Here is a 17879-nt window from a genome sequence, read left to right as displayed (position 1 = left end):
CCTTGTCCCGGCAGCCAACCCGAGGTCGGTCAATCCCTCAACCCAGCCACAGCCCCGCTCGTACCCAGATCTCCCGGACCCGTTCAGCACCTACTGTAGCGTCGGCAATGGCCAGCACGGCGGCCGAGGCGGCGAAGGCGGCGGAGCAGCCGGCGGCGGCGCAGGAGCAGCAGGCAAACGGCAACGGCGAGCAGAAGACGCGCCACTCCGAGGTGGGACACAAGAGCCTGCTCAAGAGCGACGACCTCTACCAGGTGCCTGAATACTCACCCACTCCCGAGCTCGCGCTCTGGATCGTCTTCTTCCTTCTCGTTTGCTGGGTCTGAGACTGACTGATTCGGGATTGGGAAATTCCGCAGTACATCCTGGACACGAGCGTGTACCCGCGGGAGCCCGAGAGCATGAAGGAGCTCCGCGAGGTCACCGCCAAGCACCCATGGTATGCGCCGGCCGATCTTCCTGGGCCTCTGTTCGTTGCGAATCGAACTTCGATGATCGATCAGATCTGAAAGATGGTGCCTTTGGTGGTGCGCTTGCAGGAACCTGATGACGACGTCGGCGGACGAGGGGCAGTTCCTCAACATGCTCATCAAGCTCATCGGCGCCAAGAAGACCATGGAGATCGGCGTCTACACCGGCTACTCCCTACTCGCCACCGCACTCGCCCTCCCCGAGGACGGCACGGTCAGTTCCTCCCTCCCTTCCTTACCTCCCAGATCTGCGTTCCCTGTTCCTGAGCATCAGCAGCAGTCAACTGACTTTTTTTTTGGTTGGCTCCGTCCGCAGATCTTGGCCATGGACATCAACCGCGAGAACTACGAGCTCGGCCTGCCCTGCATCGAGAAGGCCGGCGTCGCCCACAAGATCGACTTCCGCGAGGGCCCCGCGCTCCCCGTCCTCGACGACCTCATCGCAGACGTACGGAATGCTGCCCGACTCCCTTCTCCCTGACCTTGCCCGTCCAGAAATGGCGGCCGGTTTCCTGGAATCGAGCCTCGAGTGATCTCTGAATCCTCCCTCCGCGCGTGCAGGAGAAGAACCACGGCACCTTCGACTTCGTCTTCGTGGACGCCGATAAGGACAACTACCTCAACTACCACGAGCGGCTGCTCAAGCTGGTGAAGCTGGGCGGCCTCATCGGCTACGACAACACGCTGTGGAACGGCTCCGTCGTGCTCCCCGACGACGCGCCCATGCGCAAGTACATTCGCTACTACCGCGACTTCGTGCTCGTGCTCAACAAGGCGCTCGCCGCCGACGAGCGCGTAGAGATCTGCCAGCTCCCCGTCGGCGACGGCGTCACCCTCTGCCGCCGCGTCAAGTGAGCGTGGCCCGGCCCGGCTTCCACCCCCACCGCACCGACGGCCGCCGCCGCCGCCCGACCCCAATCATAGACGACGCGCAGCATTAATTATTCACCGTCTTTTTTTTGGCTCTTCCTTGGCCCTGTAATCTTGGAAATTGTCACCATTTTCATGCGTAAATGTCGAGACCGTAATATAAATTTCACAGTACCATGAAGATCCCTTGTTTATGCTTCGCACTAGCTTGGCAACAATTGAATTGCTGATGAATTAGTCGATGTTGATACTCTCCAACCGAAATTCAGTAAAAATTCAGCTATTCAGACAATGGGTAAAGTCGGTAACTTGGTCGGATCGAAGCTGCCAAATCCGGCGCATTTTGCATTCATCTAGAAGTGTAGACTTCGATTCCTGTTTGGTGTATGCTTTGCTTTGAAATTTTACTCCATCTGTTCGATGCTTCCGTCTTTTGACGGAGATGGCAGATGGCACCCAGTTTGCTAGAGGAGTTCATCGACAGCGACAGCTGCGTGCAGATATTAGGCTGTAGCTTGCCGAATGACCTGTGAACAGAACCTTCTCTGTCAGAGGACTACTAGTTGAAGTTGAGTGCCCATGTGGCCTGTGGCCATGTGCTGATGTATCAGAACAAAAGAAAAATCAATCAGAATGCAGTTTTTTTTTGAACGATTATCAGAATGCAGTTGGCATGCCGATTCTAACGTTATATAGTAGGAGCGGAAAACGATTTTTTTTCAAATAAAAAAACTCAGTCACAAAGATCCAATGTCATGAATTGAAAAAAATCCTAGAGCAAACCTACTCCTGTAGATTGGCAAAGAAACCGGCAGAAACAGAAACTAACCAGTTTGTGAGTCAGACATTCATGTCAGGGGTAGCAGTTGTGGCAGCTTGATCATCACATGCCGGAAGTGGCGTGCGATGAAATCAACCCATCAGAGAGTGGGTTCCAGGACAGTTAAGCAGGTTGCCGCAGTTGGGTTCGCGTCCCTGTCTCAAGGGTGGTTGAATCAGCGCATGGTTGGTGAGACGCTGCCGTCTTGAACAGTTGAACCTCATCTTGGTGGAATATAGGTCTCCAAGCATAGACTCCAGACGATCTATTTGCAACAATTTTCCTTTTTGTAAAAAAAATTAGACAAGATCCTAAAAGAGTGCACTAAAGGTTTCTATCCACAAGCTAGACAAGATCTTGGTGGAATATAGGTCTTATTTAACCATTTTTTTATCAGATCGCCAATCAAACTGAGCATTAACTATATGATACTGCATCAGATCGTCCATGCATGACGGTTCAGCAACCAGCACTTTGAGATATAAATGCACTGTAACTTACTAAACTTTATATGTATGATATATGGTTCATAGCACATGTATGCCCTTACTAGCACAATCTGTGGTTCTGATGGTACCATTTACTTTGTGCCTGTCATGATGGTACAATTTTAAGATACAATCAATTTTTTTTGGAGTAACAATCAAGACAACACAAACAAGTGAACAAACAATTGATCCTTTCATGTATCCCTTCTGACAATTCTTGCCATGATCCAGTGATGGGCTCATGGCTGGCTTGGTGATCCTAGCTTGTCCGTGGACAGACAGGCATCAAGAGACCTGCAGCCCGGCGTTGAGGATCTGGGGGATGGACCTGATCCGCAGGGCGGGGCTGATGGAGAGCAGGCCCACGAAGCTCTCCGGCGGCACCCGCATGCCGCCCACGTTGATGCACTCCAGCCGCCGGCACTTGTTCACCAGCGCCACCAGCCCGGCCTCCGTCACGTGGCGGCAGCTCCACAGGATGATGCTCTGCACATGGAATGGAAGCCACCCCACTGTCAGCATAAAAGTCAACTGCATCTTTCAAGCACTTGCACTTCCATTCCAAGCGATCTGAACTTGCAGATGGTTAACACGTGGCAATTTATATGTTCTGACCAAGTTTACATCATATTCATGGCAGCAATGCAATTTTATGTTGACAAAACCAGTTTTATGCTGTGCAGAACAGTAAAAAAATTTCCGAGCAATCAGAACAGTAAAACTGATTGATGCCAGGGGTACTTTCGAACTCCTTTGGGTGCCTTCTTTTGCTGCAGAGCTCAAACTGCACAGGCCGTCTGTAATCACTAGAGGGTGGAACGTTCTGAAACCATCAAACCCATTTCTTTCCATGGAGTGCTCTATTAAGGATATAGCAATCCGATTAGGCTTATAGCTGCTACAGCAACTCCACTCAACACCCTGTTCGACTGAAAGCTAACTGAACCCCCACGGAGCCAGAGAAAAAAACTGTTAGCAGCCTACATTTATGTGCTACAGCAGCCAAGCAGCCAGGGATGGTCTGGAAGGCCCAATCAGAATGAACAGCAACATCGTTGTCAACTATTGTAGTCCAGATCCTGACCTGAACCCTGAGAAAAATCTCAATATCTAGCTCCATTGGTCGCCTGAAGCTGCACGACAGGTATCTGCCCACTGATGCCCCCCAGACCCAAGTTTAAAGAATTGCTGTTCTATGGACAGGACCACGGAACCAAGTCCATTGATTTGTTCCACGATTTTCCTTCCTCAGTACTCACTAACTGGCCCATTTCACAGTACAAGAATGTCATAGTGGAACTCGTAGATGTTAGGATCAACCTTTTCCTCTTGAAGACAGAGGAGAATTGTGTTTCATTGCATTAAAGAAGTCACTTCTAATTAACTGCCAAACTGAAAGCTAATGAAACACCACTAAATAGAGTCTACTTAAACTCACTTTCTCTACTATACTGCAAACTTGGACAAGCAAGAACGAAATAGTCCAAGCCTCTATGAATGAATTTACCATGTATGCATGTGAATCTATCTTCATGAAAGAGATTGACCTTAATTTAAAAAAGGTAACACTAGTTTAGCAATGATATATTCATGTATACTGACGAGGCCTAAGTACTCTGATACTGAATCCCCCTGTTTGTAATAAAGCAGTGTGATCTGAATTATGATTATGAAAGCTACCATAGAGAAAAAACAATGTTAAAAGAAACATAAAAAAAGAACAGCAGAGTCACATCTGATATTGCAATTCCTGTATGCGTATTCTGATCACATAAACAATGAGACAAGGAATGCTCAGTTGTTACCTAGCATAATTTATCACCTAATTACACATAATAAGTCACAGCTATGCTTAATCTGCTCCTAGCAGATGTACCATGGACCAAAATTGAATGAACCACTGTTCTGTGATAGGCCCAACAAACCAAGTTCGTTAATTTGTTCCAACCATTCATCGATTTGTTCCACGTTTTTCTTTTCCACATTTACTAGTTGATTCCAAAGTACCAAAATAATGCCATAATTCAAATATCTTCTACTAGAAGTATGTTCAAACTACAGATTGGAATGTTCATAGACCCATTTTTCATGAGGTACTTCGTGAGGTTCATAGTTTGCAAGACTGAAGTTCAGAAAAGAGAGCGCACCTTCAGATTTGTGCAGCTATTTGCGACTGCATTCAGTGATTCGTCTGTGATAAATGTCCCACCAATATTCAGGTGCTGAAGAGAATAAGCCCTTGAAACCTACAGGAGAGTTTGAGAAAAGCGCAGTTGTTATGAAGGCAAATAGCACCTTAAGGAAGTTCTTAGTGATCTGGATCACCAAACTGCCAGAAAACCTTTGCGTTGCAGATAAGAGTTGTATTTACTTAAATATTATTAAAAACATGGATCACTCTGATTTCTTCAACATGTCGCAAAGTCTAATACACAGGTACATGGCCTATGAAAAAAATGAAAGCAATGATGGACGAACCTCAAGAAATCTGCAGGGAAGTTTGATAAATGCGCATTTGTTATAGTGGACATTAAAACCTCAAAGACATGCTTACCCGAGTTAAGCAAATTGTCAACAATGTCTTTTTTTTTTTGCAGATAGAGAGAGGTGAATTCAACCCAAACATGGATCACTCTGAAAGTAACAACCTAATAGTCTATACTAAACATGGGTACATGACCCAGAAAACAATGAATATAAAATTATGCACAGATGATGAGAAAGCAAAGCCAGACAAGTTAGCAATTGTAAAGCGACTCAACTTTTTCATGAGGTCAACATCCTATCAAATAACATATCAATCTCTAGATAATTTCAATGGCCAACAAAATTGATTTACGTACACTTGAGAAAAAATCAGGCTAATTAAAATTTCAGAGACGATCTCGTTCAAGGTTTTTGTTGGAAAAAAAAATGCTATTGATTTCAATCTGAATACTGACAAGACAGCATCTACAAGCTAATCAGAAGCTTCTCGTTCTCACCAGCTGAACAACGCCCTTGTCTGTAATTCCAGCCAATCCCCACAACGATATGGACGTGAGGTTCCCGACGCAATCCGCGGAAGAAATCTTGATCAAGCCTTCGTCGGTGATTTGGCAGCCCCAGCAGCTTCGTGAACTCCAAGAACGGGAAGGCAGCGTTAGGAAAGGATTGCTCGGCCGGTCGGTCGATCGAGAGAGGTTGAAGCGTCGGCGAGAGCCGTAGAACTCACATGTCGAGGTCGCGGAGGTTGACGGCGGCGCGGACGAGGCGCGCGGCGGTGTCGTCGCCGGTGCGCTGCCCCGCGAAGCTCAGCCGCCGCCGCGACGCCAGCGACCGCTCCACCGCCCGGCGCCACCTCCGGCTCACTCCCCCCGCCCTAACGGCCACAGGTGAAAGCAGAGCATGAGCAAATCGCGTCGCGATCGACATGGCGCATCAGCCAAGAAGCCGAGCGGAATCCGTGGCTCAGAGGCAGCGAGTGGGCTTTCCCGTACATGGACAGGTCGCGGAAGGTGGGAAGGAGGGAGAGGACGTGCGCGAGGAGGTCGGCGGGGAGCCGCTCGATGTCCGCCTCCGCCGCGCCGCCATCGCCGTCGCGCTGCTGCTGCTCCATCTCTCTCGCTCGACGCTGGGAAAGCCGGGCGGGGCTTCTTGTAGCGCCAGACGTCGCCGCCACCGTCACGTGACGCTGATGCGTGCAGCGCGACGCGACGCGACACGAGTGGACGCGGGCGCGGCGTGGAATTCTCGGCTCGGCCGCGTCCGGGCGCGCGGGGGGAGGGGATGAGCCGATCATGTGGACACCCTCGCGCCATCCCGCGACGTTTTAAATGGCTTCGACCGGACGCCTCGAGATGCTACGTCTAACTGTTACGAAAAGCGCCCTGCCTGGATCAAACCTGCGGTTGAGATGTGCTAACGGGGAAGATAAAAAAACGATCGTAAGGTGTAAATAACTCAACTGCAGCTGACATTACTCCCTCCGGCCTCCGTTCCATAAAAAAAATGCAATCCTACATTTAAAAAATATCTCATAAAAATGCACTTTTAAAAATTAGATCTCAACTACATATCTAATTAAGTGATCAGATTTGATTTGCATGTCAAAACTAAGCGCATGTGGCAAAGAAATGAGGGTATCAGAATCTTTTTATGCTGCAACTAATCTATTTGAAAAAACTAGAATTGTATTTTTTATGGAACGGAGGGAGTACTAGTATAGAAAAAAGTTGCAAATTGTGTGCAATAACAATAAGCACATGATGTTACAAAGTACCATAGTCTATTTACATAAGCAGCTCTTTGGAAAATGATTTGATTATAGTTAAGATGAATCCGACCGCTGTTATTTTAGCTTGCATACAATTACATAGATTTAGAAAAAAAATGAGGTGAGAGTCTTATTAATCTCATCTTGTTGTTTGCGCAATCCGAAAAATGATGGTTGTTCGTGAATAAGGAGATGCAGTTGCTACTGAAATTGTGGTGCAAGGCAGATACGCATGTCTACATAAGGAAAAGTGAACTGTTGCTTTGCACAGTTAAACTAAATAAATGATTCTTCGTAAATACGACAAGGATATGTAGCGTGCTAGTGGCATTTCGGAATACGTTTTGTTTACGAGGCCCAAGTCGTCGTGGCCACGCTTTTGTATGGTCATCATGACTGAATTGGGAACAGAACCTGCTCTGCCCGTATGAGGATGTGATCACAATGGCATGTTCGAGCTTATCAATCCATTGCTCACTTAAAACTTTAGCAGACAAGATGCTGCATGCTAGATATTTAGTCCAGAAAATTGCATGTAAGCCTGTTAGATAAGGTCTTGTAGGCATCCACCAACCATAACAAGTCTAATATAATCGATTTTTTTTTATAAAGTCAAACATGAACTCACATCTCTCTGTTGGGTTTGAGTATAGATTATGTATTGCTAATATGTGGGGTATAAAATTTGATATTTTGTATTCCATGTAGGGCCGATCAATGCAACTTGATCAACAATTAGCTGACAAGTCATGCACTTCCAACGAACCAAAAAAATTGTGCTAAACCTAGTCATGGTAATATGAATTAGTCGGTCTCTACCTTTACTTTGGTGGATACAGTAAACAGGAACTGCGGTAGAACTCTGTTGCTTCAAAAGCACTCTAAATCATACTCCACAAGAATCAGCTGATGAGTCGCCGACCACCTAATTCTACGGATGGCAGGACCAGCTGCCGTGGAGAATGGAGAATTCAGACTAAACCATGAAACATTCGAGTTACAATGACAATGGGTTCAAATAAATCAGGGGCCTATGAATGACAGGTTCCCGCCAGGTTTGAAGGGCTGCCAAATTTAGGCCCTCCAATGAAGAATCAGAATCAGCCTCTGGTATTTTGGGCGAGCTTCTTTGCGCGCCCATTGGATGGTTGCCCGTCATCCTTTCCTCGGGAATCCTCCGGCTTTCGGGCCCAAGCAGGGGCTCGGTCAGGCTCGTAGCGGTAATCATAAAACAACTCTTCGCCTGCGAGGATTCTTTCTTTGGCAAATATGCCCACTCTATGATCACCAGCTACCATGATAACCTTGGCATAGCAATTCGGATCAGGGGAATGGTTGGCAAATTTCAGCTTGTCACCCATTCTGTATGCATCAAGAACAAACTGCATTCAAATGGTACAAGTCAGCATGTGGCAGACAGGCAGGATGCTAGACAAATCAGATGTATGAAGTTGAAAAACTCGGAAACGCAAAGCCACAATACCGAGCTGGTCCATAAAGGTGATCAGCAAAGTATTTAATAACTGAATGCTTGCAGAGGATAATTTTGCAGACCTACCTCATTGTTCAGGTTGAAAAGAAACGATGAATTCTCACGATCATATATCTTTCCACGCTTATCTGCCTCCTTGTGGGAGATTAGTTCTCCGGTATACTCACCAAGATATTCATGTTTGCTGACACTATTCTGAAGATTTAAGAAAAGTCAAATTAGATAGGATGAAGGGAGAAGGAATGGAAAAGACCAGATGAATTGTTTTACCTTCAGGAACGCTCCCCAGCCAGAAACGTCGGATCTTCCAAGTAAGACCTGAGAAGATAACACATGTATGCCTTTGATGAAATATCTATCGAAATGAAAAGATCACATTATAATGTAAAATGTAACAAGACATGTCACAATATAACAATATTTTACTGAGACGTGTTGTCTCACAATATATGTCCATTCAGAAACTCAGATAGATTTAGGCCTTTGCCCTCAAGTCCCATGTACATCACATTTACAATGTACCACATAAAGTTCGAACATAGCTACGTTAAAGAGTCTCCTGTAGAAGGATTGTGGTTCTTTTTTCTCAAAAAATGGCCATAAAAGAAAAATACAAATCAATTATCGTCTCAATGGAATTACAAACAAAATGCCAATAGCATGGGTATATTATCAAAGCAAAACTCTTTACCCTTTGTTGTTGTTTGAGAAGCAGTTTCATGTTCCGGCATTCATAATTATCTCCCCTCTGGTTTGGAACTCCCAACGTACCGTCACCACACCTGTAAGTTAAAAAATATAAGTGCAATGGAGTAGTTCAGTTTCAGTGTACTGACAATTTATTTTAGAAAAGAATTATGGATTTGAACGAGGTTAGATGATATTCTAGTTTCATCAAACTAGCAAGTCAATTAGGCAAGGCTCTACTGACAAAACGATTGAGCAAAACAAGAAGTGACTGCATGTGGCTTTTGAAGTTAATAAGTTAGTATGGTCTTTCTTTGCATTCTTCTCAACTGCATGTCAAAATCTAAAAAACTTCAATTTCTGGTCGACACAGCAAATTCAAATTAAACAAGATGATCTACTATACAAGCCAACAGAAGGCTGATACTTACCACTTTGCAAATCTGTATGATTTGGGTCTAGCATGTGTAATATTTACATTACAACCAAGCATGTGTAGCGTTTGACTCCGAGTTCAATATTTTAAAATGGGAAACAAGGTTTATTTCAGCCCCATTAAAATTGCAAAGGCACTCAAAAATGCAGAATTTAGTATATTGAGATACTACAATCTAAACAATCAAGAATCTTAGTGCAATTCTTGGTGATCAATATTCCTAAGAAAAGATGAAATTGCATATGCCCAACCCCTAATCCAAGGTATAGAAACCCACACAAGGAAATTTTGCACTACAATTACAGCTTCACTTCTTTGTAGATGATTGAGATGCACGACACCACTAGTCCCAAGACCTCAGATTGTGAAATACAAGGAATGTATAAATTCATTATGGTACAGGTGGTAAACGACCAAAGTGTGATTGGAGAACAAATAATTTGGAGGTATCACAACAGATGATAATCATGACTAGCAAACAAGATCCCCCAAGGATTTCTCAGATTTTCAAATACATACCCAACCCAGCAATTTCTGCAAACATCAGGATCACATTCCCTATCAGCAGCAAAGCACGGGCATTGGCGGCTGCGACACTGACTCTTTGCGCAATGACAGCCTCGAAAACGGTTCTTGCAAATTTTGGAACACCTGGAATGCATAAGGGAGGCAATAAGTTTCACAAAAGGGGCAAGGTGGATCAATAAAGTACAAAAGACACAGGATGGTGGTGACATGTTAAACCGCATGCTAATTTCCTTTCCAATCAAAACTATAAAGAAAAACCTAAACAAAAATACAGTCAGCGCAGTAGAAACAGTAGGGTTCGTTTGGAATGTGCCTGTGCCTGTGCCTGCCCTGCAAACAGCACCACACGCATCTCCTGCACATTGGTATGAATCGACTGTGGGAGCCAACAAGAGCACGGGTGAGCCAAGCATTGGCGTCAATCCAAACAGACAAACTTGGGCATGGACGCATGATCAACATAAAAAACTTAGCAACGTGGCTCCAGGCAACAATCCAAATGTCCCTGGCAATACCTTTGAACTCAAATGTTCCTAGAGTAAAAGGGTAACAAGATAAACTCAAAGGGCAGCATCAGAAAAGAATTATTTATTCATTTACTCTAGTGACATACTGCAGATTCTTTTTTTGTAAGAACACCATCAATAACCAGAAGGGCAACCATTCTTGATTTAGAGTCTGCCTGCTATAAGACTAGCATAGAAATGTTTGAATTCTAAACAAAGGGCAAGTATCTGGCAGAACGGATAAAATATTTCCAGTACCAGCAAAAGGTGGGTAAAACCATACTAGTAGTTAATGCTGCATCGTCAGTATAACTAAGCAAAATCCATACAAAACATATTAAGAATGCTTGTTAATATATAAGTTGATGCAAAGAAAAATTGGTAATTACCCGCAGTATTTCTCACAGCATGTCGCATTTGTGAGACATGGACACTGCTTCCCACATGCAGATTGACAACCACAAGGATTATATTGTCGACAGGGCTGATCTTTCCTTTCTGTAATCCTTTTCCTTATAGAATGGTAACCTGCAGATTTCCAGGTGTACTTCAAACGACGCACTTTACCTCTCCTTCTGAAAAACCTCGATCTCGAGCGCAACTCATTACCCTGGGATATCAACATGGGCAACGCCAAATTAAGTTAGTAACTGGAGTGCATGTAATAGATGAGGGACACAATGAATCAAACCTTTATATATCCTTTAACAAGAGAATCAACACCACTAAGAGTTCCAGATGCACTGCTGTTTTCAACATAATTCATATACTGAAAAACATCTCTGCATGTCTTCATTCCCCCAAGAAGGTTCCGAGCAATTAAACAACTGTGTGAAAGACAAACCATGGGTACTTGAGATTAGGTTAACCAAGATTAAATTTGTCTTTTACAATTACATAAGAAATATATCTGAGATGTTTATATGGTGACTCGTGTCCCAAGGTGAAGGAAAAGATGAGTTTCATGAAAATTTGGAGATTAAGGGAGCATCAAATTTCCTTAGTTCCTTGCAGATGGAACACAACTCTGATACAACAATAAGCTATCTGGAGCTGGATGTTAGGAGAAAGAGCAAACCTGTTCCTTCCAAAAATCTCTAATCCTTTGACCAAAAGTCCCTGCTCAATTGGCTTCCAGGATCTAAAGTTATCCTCTTGTTTGCATATATTCTCATCAACGAATTCTTCTTTCCTTGAACTATCGTAACCATCTTCTTCCATTGAATCATTCTGAGCTTCAGCTGAAGCTGAGCTATTCCCAACTTGAGGTGTACTCTTCTTTCTAGTACTTCTTGTGCTTGGAGTGTATTGAGAGGATACAATTGATTCTTTATTTCCATTTCGTGCATCAGATCTAAGCAGAACCCTTGTGTCCCTTGCTGCCAAAGGGGATTCACTAACAGAATTAGAATCCGACGATGCCATTTCTCTTTGACCTTTTTTCACACTCATAAGAATTCTCTCAGCGATTCTTCTATTGGTAATCTTTCTGATTCCACCTTTTGGGCCAATTTTAACTTTTGAGGGACTAGGGGAGGGCTGTGGAGATTTATTGCTTATTGGATGTACTTCTGAGTCACTGCTTTCTGAGACAGCCCTTGCAGTTGAAGAGGTTTCACTTTGCTGAGATTTAGTCTTCCTTCCGCTGGAGCCATTCTTTTTCCTATTTGTGCCTGGCTGATTCGTTGCATTGCCTGATGAGTGAGTTGGTTCCTCACCATCAATAAGCATGTGATCAATTGCAGTTACAGAATCCGGTTCAGAGGCCTGCAAAAACTATGGTTAGCAAAATAAATATCAAAGCAAAATCGTTCACTTATGCTTCAGGATTCAGAAGGCTGAATTGTTACACGACACAAGCCACTTTTTGAAAATCACTCGCAATACAATACGAACCTGTTTATGGCAATGACGACCACAGGGTACACCATCAGCAATGCCATTCCAAGCTGGCTGTTTTTCTGTCTGTATAAAGAAGATAGAGGTCAGGTAAAGATAAAATTTTGGAAATTAACTCTTTCAATTTGAGGAAACTTACAGGAAATACTAAATCTTGAGAACACCCGTGTAGCTTACAATCAAAAACCTGTCAGCATCACCAAAGAGCAGCAGTGTTCATCAGTACAGGTTCAAGAAAACAAGATGTGAAAGATAATAGTTGAGCATACTAGACATCGTCGACAGAAGAGATTGTCAAAGGAATCCAATGCTGCGTCCAAATCTTTGTCACCGTACAAATCTTCCACTTTGGCATTTTGCTCAGTCACTTTCTTATAAGAATCCTGAGTTTTCTCACCATGCAGGATCTCATACCTGGCCTGTAAAATAGAGCATGTGCTTTATATGTCAGATATGATAGAGAAAATGGAAAAGGAAGGGCCAAATAAACCTTAAGCAGACACGAGATTCATAGTCATATGAAGATAAAACTAGCCTTTATGTCATCAGTAGCCCTCTCAAGATATTGTGCCAGCGTTTGCCAAACAGAATCTGACATACCACACTCTTGAACAGTCATCCTAACAAAGAGCAAAAGAGCAGTTTATTAGATATCATTAAGCATGTGGAAAAGAAGCCTATAGCAGAATCTGTAATCTATTGTTGATCAATCCTTCTGAAGAAGATAAAAAAGCATATTTTGTATAACAGAACAATATGCTAGAACAAAGTCTGATGACAAAATCAAACTTGATGAATTGATTCTTGTTTGGTATACGCACGCTTTGAAGTCTGCTGAGACTTCCGCCTGGCTTTGTTCTAAGAAGGTATTCGAATCCAGGAGTTCCAACGACTCCCGGAGTTCAATGCTCTAACCGGTCCATCGCATGAAGCTTGGCATTAATGTAGCCCACTGATTAACTAAAAGAGTGCTGTAGAAAACGAGCCTCTCAGACAATTCATAATTTGCATTGGGTAACGTTACACATCGTATGTCAGAGAGTATTTAGTTATTACGGAACCAGATGAATCCGGCATGATAAGGGCTGATTGTGCAAAAAAATTCAGGTTAATCCCGTCAATAAGAGGTTCTCATCATAGCCAACTTTCATAGATGAAACCCTTTACTAGATAGATTTTTAATTAATACCAGACAAGATCCCAGGCAGCCTTTATAGTTTAGGCATCAACTAGCAACTAATACATGGTAACAGATTATCCAACTCTAATGCGGATGTAACTGTCAAATATTAGGACACTGATCAACTGGTAGTCATATAGACATATCTGAACCCTAAACATGGCAAGAGATGACATATTAATAGCTAGGAGCCTTAGATGCTTCCATCACATTGGCATATTATGCTGTCCTTTTTTTATACTGGTCAGCAGCTTCCAGAAATGATCGACCTTTGGCAAAACATCTACTTGTATTTATTTCATATAATATCAGCAATGCTGTAAACAACGTATCTTACAGATTAAGTTCAACTGATAGTTCTTAAAATAACGCTAATAAACTTAATTCTGTTAATATGAAACATAAGTGCATATATTGTTGCAGACATATAATCATCTCTATATTCCAATGGACCAGACGAATGATTAGTTGCCTGGCAGTACATATTCATCCGATCAGATCAAAAGACAATTATCAAAGGTATATTTAGCGGTCTTAAAAAAGAAGTTGGCTGATAAACCGTATAAGCCAACCATTTTCTCATGGATGATCCTTGAATGGTCATAAAAATAATGTACAAATCGACAAGATTCTTAGTCTCATTGGAATGGAGTATACAGTACATACTATTACATAGTAAAAATTTATACAATATTTTGACTATCATTATGTGTTGCATGATTTTTTATGTACATGAAAAAGCATTCAAAGACCATGCACAGAAAGACATAGTCTGCTAGTAATAACTTTGTATCAGCCTTTCTACATCCTGCACTTGTGTGCAAAGGTATCCACATAATACCTAAATGAATTTTTTATATTGTGTGTTTTTCAATTGCCACCAAACTAGCTCTTCTATGTTTTGCTACATGTATGGAGTGATATGTATAAATACATTATTGCAAACGTCTAATCATGCTATAAACTCCATATAATCGCTTGGGGGTACTATACGTTCTAACAGGCACATAATGTCTTATGGCAGATGACTTGCATAATTATCATACTTGTATGATATAACCATGTATTTTAACATATTACTTCTCAAACAGGACAAATGTAACATTTACCTTACAGAAATATAAGTGCAACAGCATTCCTTTACTAAACAATTTTTGTAAAATTGTCACATGCATCATTGAACATTAGTGCATAACTTAAACATAAGGCAATGTGCACCAATGCTAAAGGAAAACGAATAAATCAAGCTTCCTTACCGAATAATGCAATCTTCTGAATGCTTAAATTCTTTTTTCTCCTCCTCATCCTCAATGGCTTCATCTTCGCTATCACTGCAAATTAGTGCTTCGCCACAACTGGTATCATAGTAAATCCTCCGCCGACCAAGTACTGATTGATCTTCTGACATTCTCTGGTTCCTGCATGAAATCCCAGAAAAATCTTACATCTCGAGGAACCATGAGAGCTTAATCTTGCACATACCAGAAAGAATGAATTGTGACATCGTGCATACAAGTTTGCATTTTTTTTTTCAGCCAAGGGAACACAACTATCCTTGCACTTAGCAGAAAAGGTACACGGATCTAACGATTACAAAGGTATTACTGATACGAAAAAAGCACTAGAAAAATTCAAGCTCAAAGGTTGAACACAAATCTCTTGGTAAATGTGTTATACAGTGTTTACGCAACATTCAATTGTCAGCACCTAGTTGGGGCATGCAGGGTATTGGGGATGTTGAGAAAAGCCTATGAATATGAACTAACCTGTCCAAAAATATCCACGTTGTATAGGGTGGAAGCTTTGACACTTCTGGTAGTTTAATTGGTCGGATAGCATTCTTTGCACTGATATTTCCACCCAAAATAACATTCGATGAGGAGAAAGGACCTTCATCTTGAAAATTGCTACCGTCTTTGTCAGCAGGACAAATATCAACACTATGCAGGGTGCATAGCGCATCATCTTGCCTTTTCGTGAGCAAATTTGGTGCTAAATCAGTACCCTTTGATGTATTATTTTGCCTGTTTTTTGACAAATTGTAAGTCCTCTGTGTAAAGGTGCCGAGGTTAGCCTTGTTCTCCCCTATTCTGTTCTGGAAAAAAAATCATAACATAAGGAAAATCAGCAACATAAATATCAGATGCAAATATTCAGAAAAAAGACATATGTAGCTTGAAGGTACCTTGATGTACGTTAAACGATCTGCAGTAATCCTCTTCTTCAATGAATCAATTACAGATAAAACATAGGGGGAGGCAGCATTTTCTTCTTCAGCTCGCACACCCGTAATACTGGTAACCTATGAAAAGCAAAAACAAGTAACTTTATCACAACATATGTAGTACAAAATTCAAACAGCAGCTAATGCGCTTGAATGGCACACAGCTCAAGGCCAAAAACATGATCATTATCAGAACCCAACAATTAGTTTTCCATCCGCACAGCTCCAACATTCTTAATAAGAATAGCACACAACAGAAAAGTGGATGATCACTTTAAAATTAATTATTAACCGTTTTGCGCAACCAAGATGCAAGTTAGCCGTGGGGGGGGGGGGGGGGGGGTGCAGGGCGGATGGGGATGCACTACACAGAAACAAATAATCCAAAGAAACACAATACACATCAAATCCCAAAGTTCTAAATTAGTGACGATGCATCTAACAGATGAGCAAAATTTAGATATATACTCCACCTTGAGTAAAAAAAATTGATTTCAGATCCAAATTTTATATATAATAGTATTAAAGCGTAACTTCATTATTGGATAAGGCCAGCTATCATCCATATTTCACGTCATCTTGTGTGACAACATTGTTTACATAAAATTATGCAAAAAGTACTTATTTAGTTCTTCATTCTGATATGGTTGAGATATTAAGATGTGTACCATGATCATTTTATTTCTTATTTCTTAAATGAAAAGAGCATAGATGAATTGGAAATACAAGATTGCACAAACGATTGGCACCAAAATTTTGCAATAAATGAGCATTACTGCAACAAAAAAAAGGAATATTGTGCTTTGGCTCCCTTCGTTCCAAAATGTTAGAGGTTTCAGTTTGTCCTAAGTCAAACTTCTCTAGCTCTAACCAAGTTTATAGAATATGTACCAGCACCCACAATACTAGAGTAGTTTCACTAAATTCAACATGAAATATGTCTTGATAGTGCATTTATTTGGTATTGTAGATGTTACTATATTCTTGTATAAACTTGGTCAAAGTTAGAGAAGTTTAACTTCAGACAAAACTGAAACCTATTACATTTTGGAACAGAGGGAGTATTTGATAAAAAAAAACATAAAAAATAATGGCGTTGCAGTGGCTGATTAGCATGTGATGTAAGGTACCATTGAGAACCGAGTACTGTTTAAGAACATGCGAAAAAAAATTCTTTTATATTCTAGTGCTCCTTATTGTGCTGGTTGTGGTATCTCCAATACAATGGTTGCACCCCAGAATTCCCTTCGATGCACAAAATGCCAGAAGTTCATAAAATAGAGATCAGACCTGCAGAGTTCAGATTTCATATACATTAATAGGAAAAAAAATGCATGCGGACTGCAGCATCGGGCTGAAGGTAATGGAGCTACTCTTGTTCCTACTTTTTGATCAAATGCAGTACAATGGCCCAAATGTTGACAATTACACTTATCCGGTCTCTGAAAATAACCCCAACAAAACACAAGTCGTCTCCAGGAATAAAACCACGTGACAACCCCACCTACCGCCGCCGCAAATACCAAAACGTCCCACCGAAGCCCGCACGCGCAGCGGCACAATCAAAGCAGGAAGCCAAAAGCCCCGCCTCGAAATCCGGCGCCCGCACCTCCACTCCCCCACAAACGCGCCAGATCTCTACCCAAATTCTCCCAAACCGATCGATCGCCGCCGCATCGGCAACAAAATCCTACCCACATTGCCCCGTCGACCCGAGACGCGAACCGCCCGCCGGCCCGCGCACACGGAACCTCAGCACCTCAGGGGGGAGGGGGCAGACCTGCGCGGCGCTGGTGGATGGGCGCGACCGGCCCGCGGACGCCGAGGCCGACGCGGAAGAGACCGCCGCCGCCGCCTCCATCGCCCGCGGAAACCCTAGGCCCCCCGCGCGCGCTCCCGCCCTCCCACGACGAGCTGGGCGCGGAGTCGCTTCGATTAAAAAAAATGAACAAGGATTGGTGGGGGAGACTGGAGAGGAGGGGGGCAGCGCAGAGGTGAAGCGGAGGAGGGTAAGAGAAGGGGAG

The 17879-nt window shown here is 42.9% G+C and overlaps 3 protein-coding genes across 4 annotated transcripts; 1 reads left to right on the top strand and 2 right to left on the bottom strand.

The window, feature by feature from the left end:
• On the top strand, positions 1-1593 carry LOC112890743 (caffeoyl-CoA O-methyltransferase 1). The gene is made up of 5 exons (XM_025957592.1): positions 1-254; positions 360-439; positions 540-684; positions 787-918; positions 1032-1593. The coding sequence occupies exons 1-5, from the start codon at positions 108-110 to the stop codon at positions 1323-1325; spliced, it is 798 nt and encodes a 265-aa protein (XP_025813377.1). The 5' UTR covers positions 1-107; the 3' UTR covers positions 1326-1593.
• Positions 1594-2640: 1047 nt separating this feature from the next.
• On the bottom strand, positions 2641-6399 carry LOC112890744 (F-box protein At5g67140). 2 transcript variants are annotated; one of them, XM_025957593.1, is made up of 5 exons: positions 6128-6399; positions 5863-6009; positions 5633-5768; positions 4796-4894; positions 2641-3134 (listed from the first exon to the last, which is right to left on the bottom strand). In XM_025957593.1, the coding sequence occupies exons 1-5, from the start codon at positions 6244-6246 to the stop codon at positions 2934-2936; spliced, it is 702 nt and encodes a 233-aa protein (XP_025813378.1). In that variant the 5' UTR covers positions 6247-6399; the 3' UTR covers positions 2641-2933. The 2 variants fall into 2 exon arrangements, with proteins under 2 accessions (XP_025813378.1, XP_025813379.1); XM_025957594.1 differs by having other exon boundaries at positions 5633-5759.
• A 1604-nt stretch (positions 6400-8003) lies between these two features.
• Positions 8004-17879, bottom strand: LOC112890741 (histone-lysine N-methyltransferase EZ1). Its single transcript, XM_025957591.1, has 16 exons — positions 17636-17879; positions 15817-15933; positions 15398-15726; positions 14888-15049; positions 12987-13071; positions 12721-12870; positions 12591-12638; positions 12449-12517; positions 11631-12319; positions 11244-11379; positions 10942-11162; positions 10038-10169; positions 9087-9177; positions 8666-8713; positions 8462-8590; positions 8004-8285 (listed from the first exon to the last, which is right to left on the bottom strand). Exons 1-16 carry the CDS (start codon positions 17714-17716, stop codon positions 8004-8006), a joined length of 2769 nt encoding a protein of 922 aa, XP_025813376.1. The 5' UTR covers positions 17717-17879.

Source organism: Panicum hallii, chromosome 4 (genome assembly GCF_002211085.1).
Source record: "Panicum hallii strain FIL2 chromosome 4, PHallii_v3.1, whole genome shotgun sequence".
Lineage (NCBI taxonomy): Eukaryota > Viridiplantae > Streptophyta > Magnoliopsida > Poales > Poaceae > Panicum > Panicum hallii.
The sequence above is the reverse complement of the archived record's forward strand: the minus strand, read 5'-3'. Positions and strand labels throughout refer to the sequence as shown.

What these genes read in the sequence shown, in the direction of transcription:
- LOC112890743 (XM_025957592.1), top strand. Translation starts at nt 108, where the DNA reads ATGGCCAGCACGGCGGCCGAGGCGGCGAAGGCGGCGGAGCAGCCGGCG. An exon ending in AGAGCGACGACCTCTACCAG is followed by an intron (nt 255 to 359) that starts GTGCCTGAATAC and finishes GAAATTCCGCAG; the next exon opens with TACATCCTGGACACGAGCGT. An exon ending in GTCACCGCCAAGCACCCATG is followed by an intron (nt 440 to 539) that starts GTATGCGCCGGC and finishes GTGCGCTTGCAG; the next exon opens with GAACCTGATGACGACGTCGG.
- LOC112890744 (XM_025957593.1), bottom strand. Translation starts at nt 6,246, where the DNA reads ATGGAGCAGCAGCAGCGCGACGGCGATGGCGGCGCGGCGGAGGCGGAC. An exon ending in AACCTCCGCGACCTCGACAT is followed by an intron (nt 5,769 to 5,862) that starts GTGAGTTCTACG and finishes CCGTTCTTGGAG; the next exon opens with TTCACGAAGCTGCTGGGGCT. An exon ending in ACAAGGGCGTTGTTCAGCTG is followed by an intron (nt 4,895 to 5,632) that starts GTGAGAACGAGA and finishes ACTCTCCTGTAG; the next exon opens with GTTTCAAGGGCTTATTCTCT.
- LOC112890741 (XM_025957591.1), bottom strand. Translation starts at nt 17,716, where the DNA reads ATGGAGGCGGCGGCGGCGGTCTCTTCCGCGTCGGCCTCGGCGTCCGCG. An exon ending in CATCCACCAGCGCCGCGCAG is followed by an intron (nt 15,934 to 17,635) that starts GTCTGCCCCCTC and finishes TGCTTTTCATAG; the next exon opens with GTTACCAGTATTACGGGTGT. An exon ending in GCTGGGGAGCGTTCCTGAAG is followed by an intron (nt 8,591 to 8,665) that starts GTAAAACAATTC and finishes TTAAATCTTCAG; the next exon opens with AATAGTGTCAGCAAACATGA.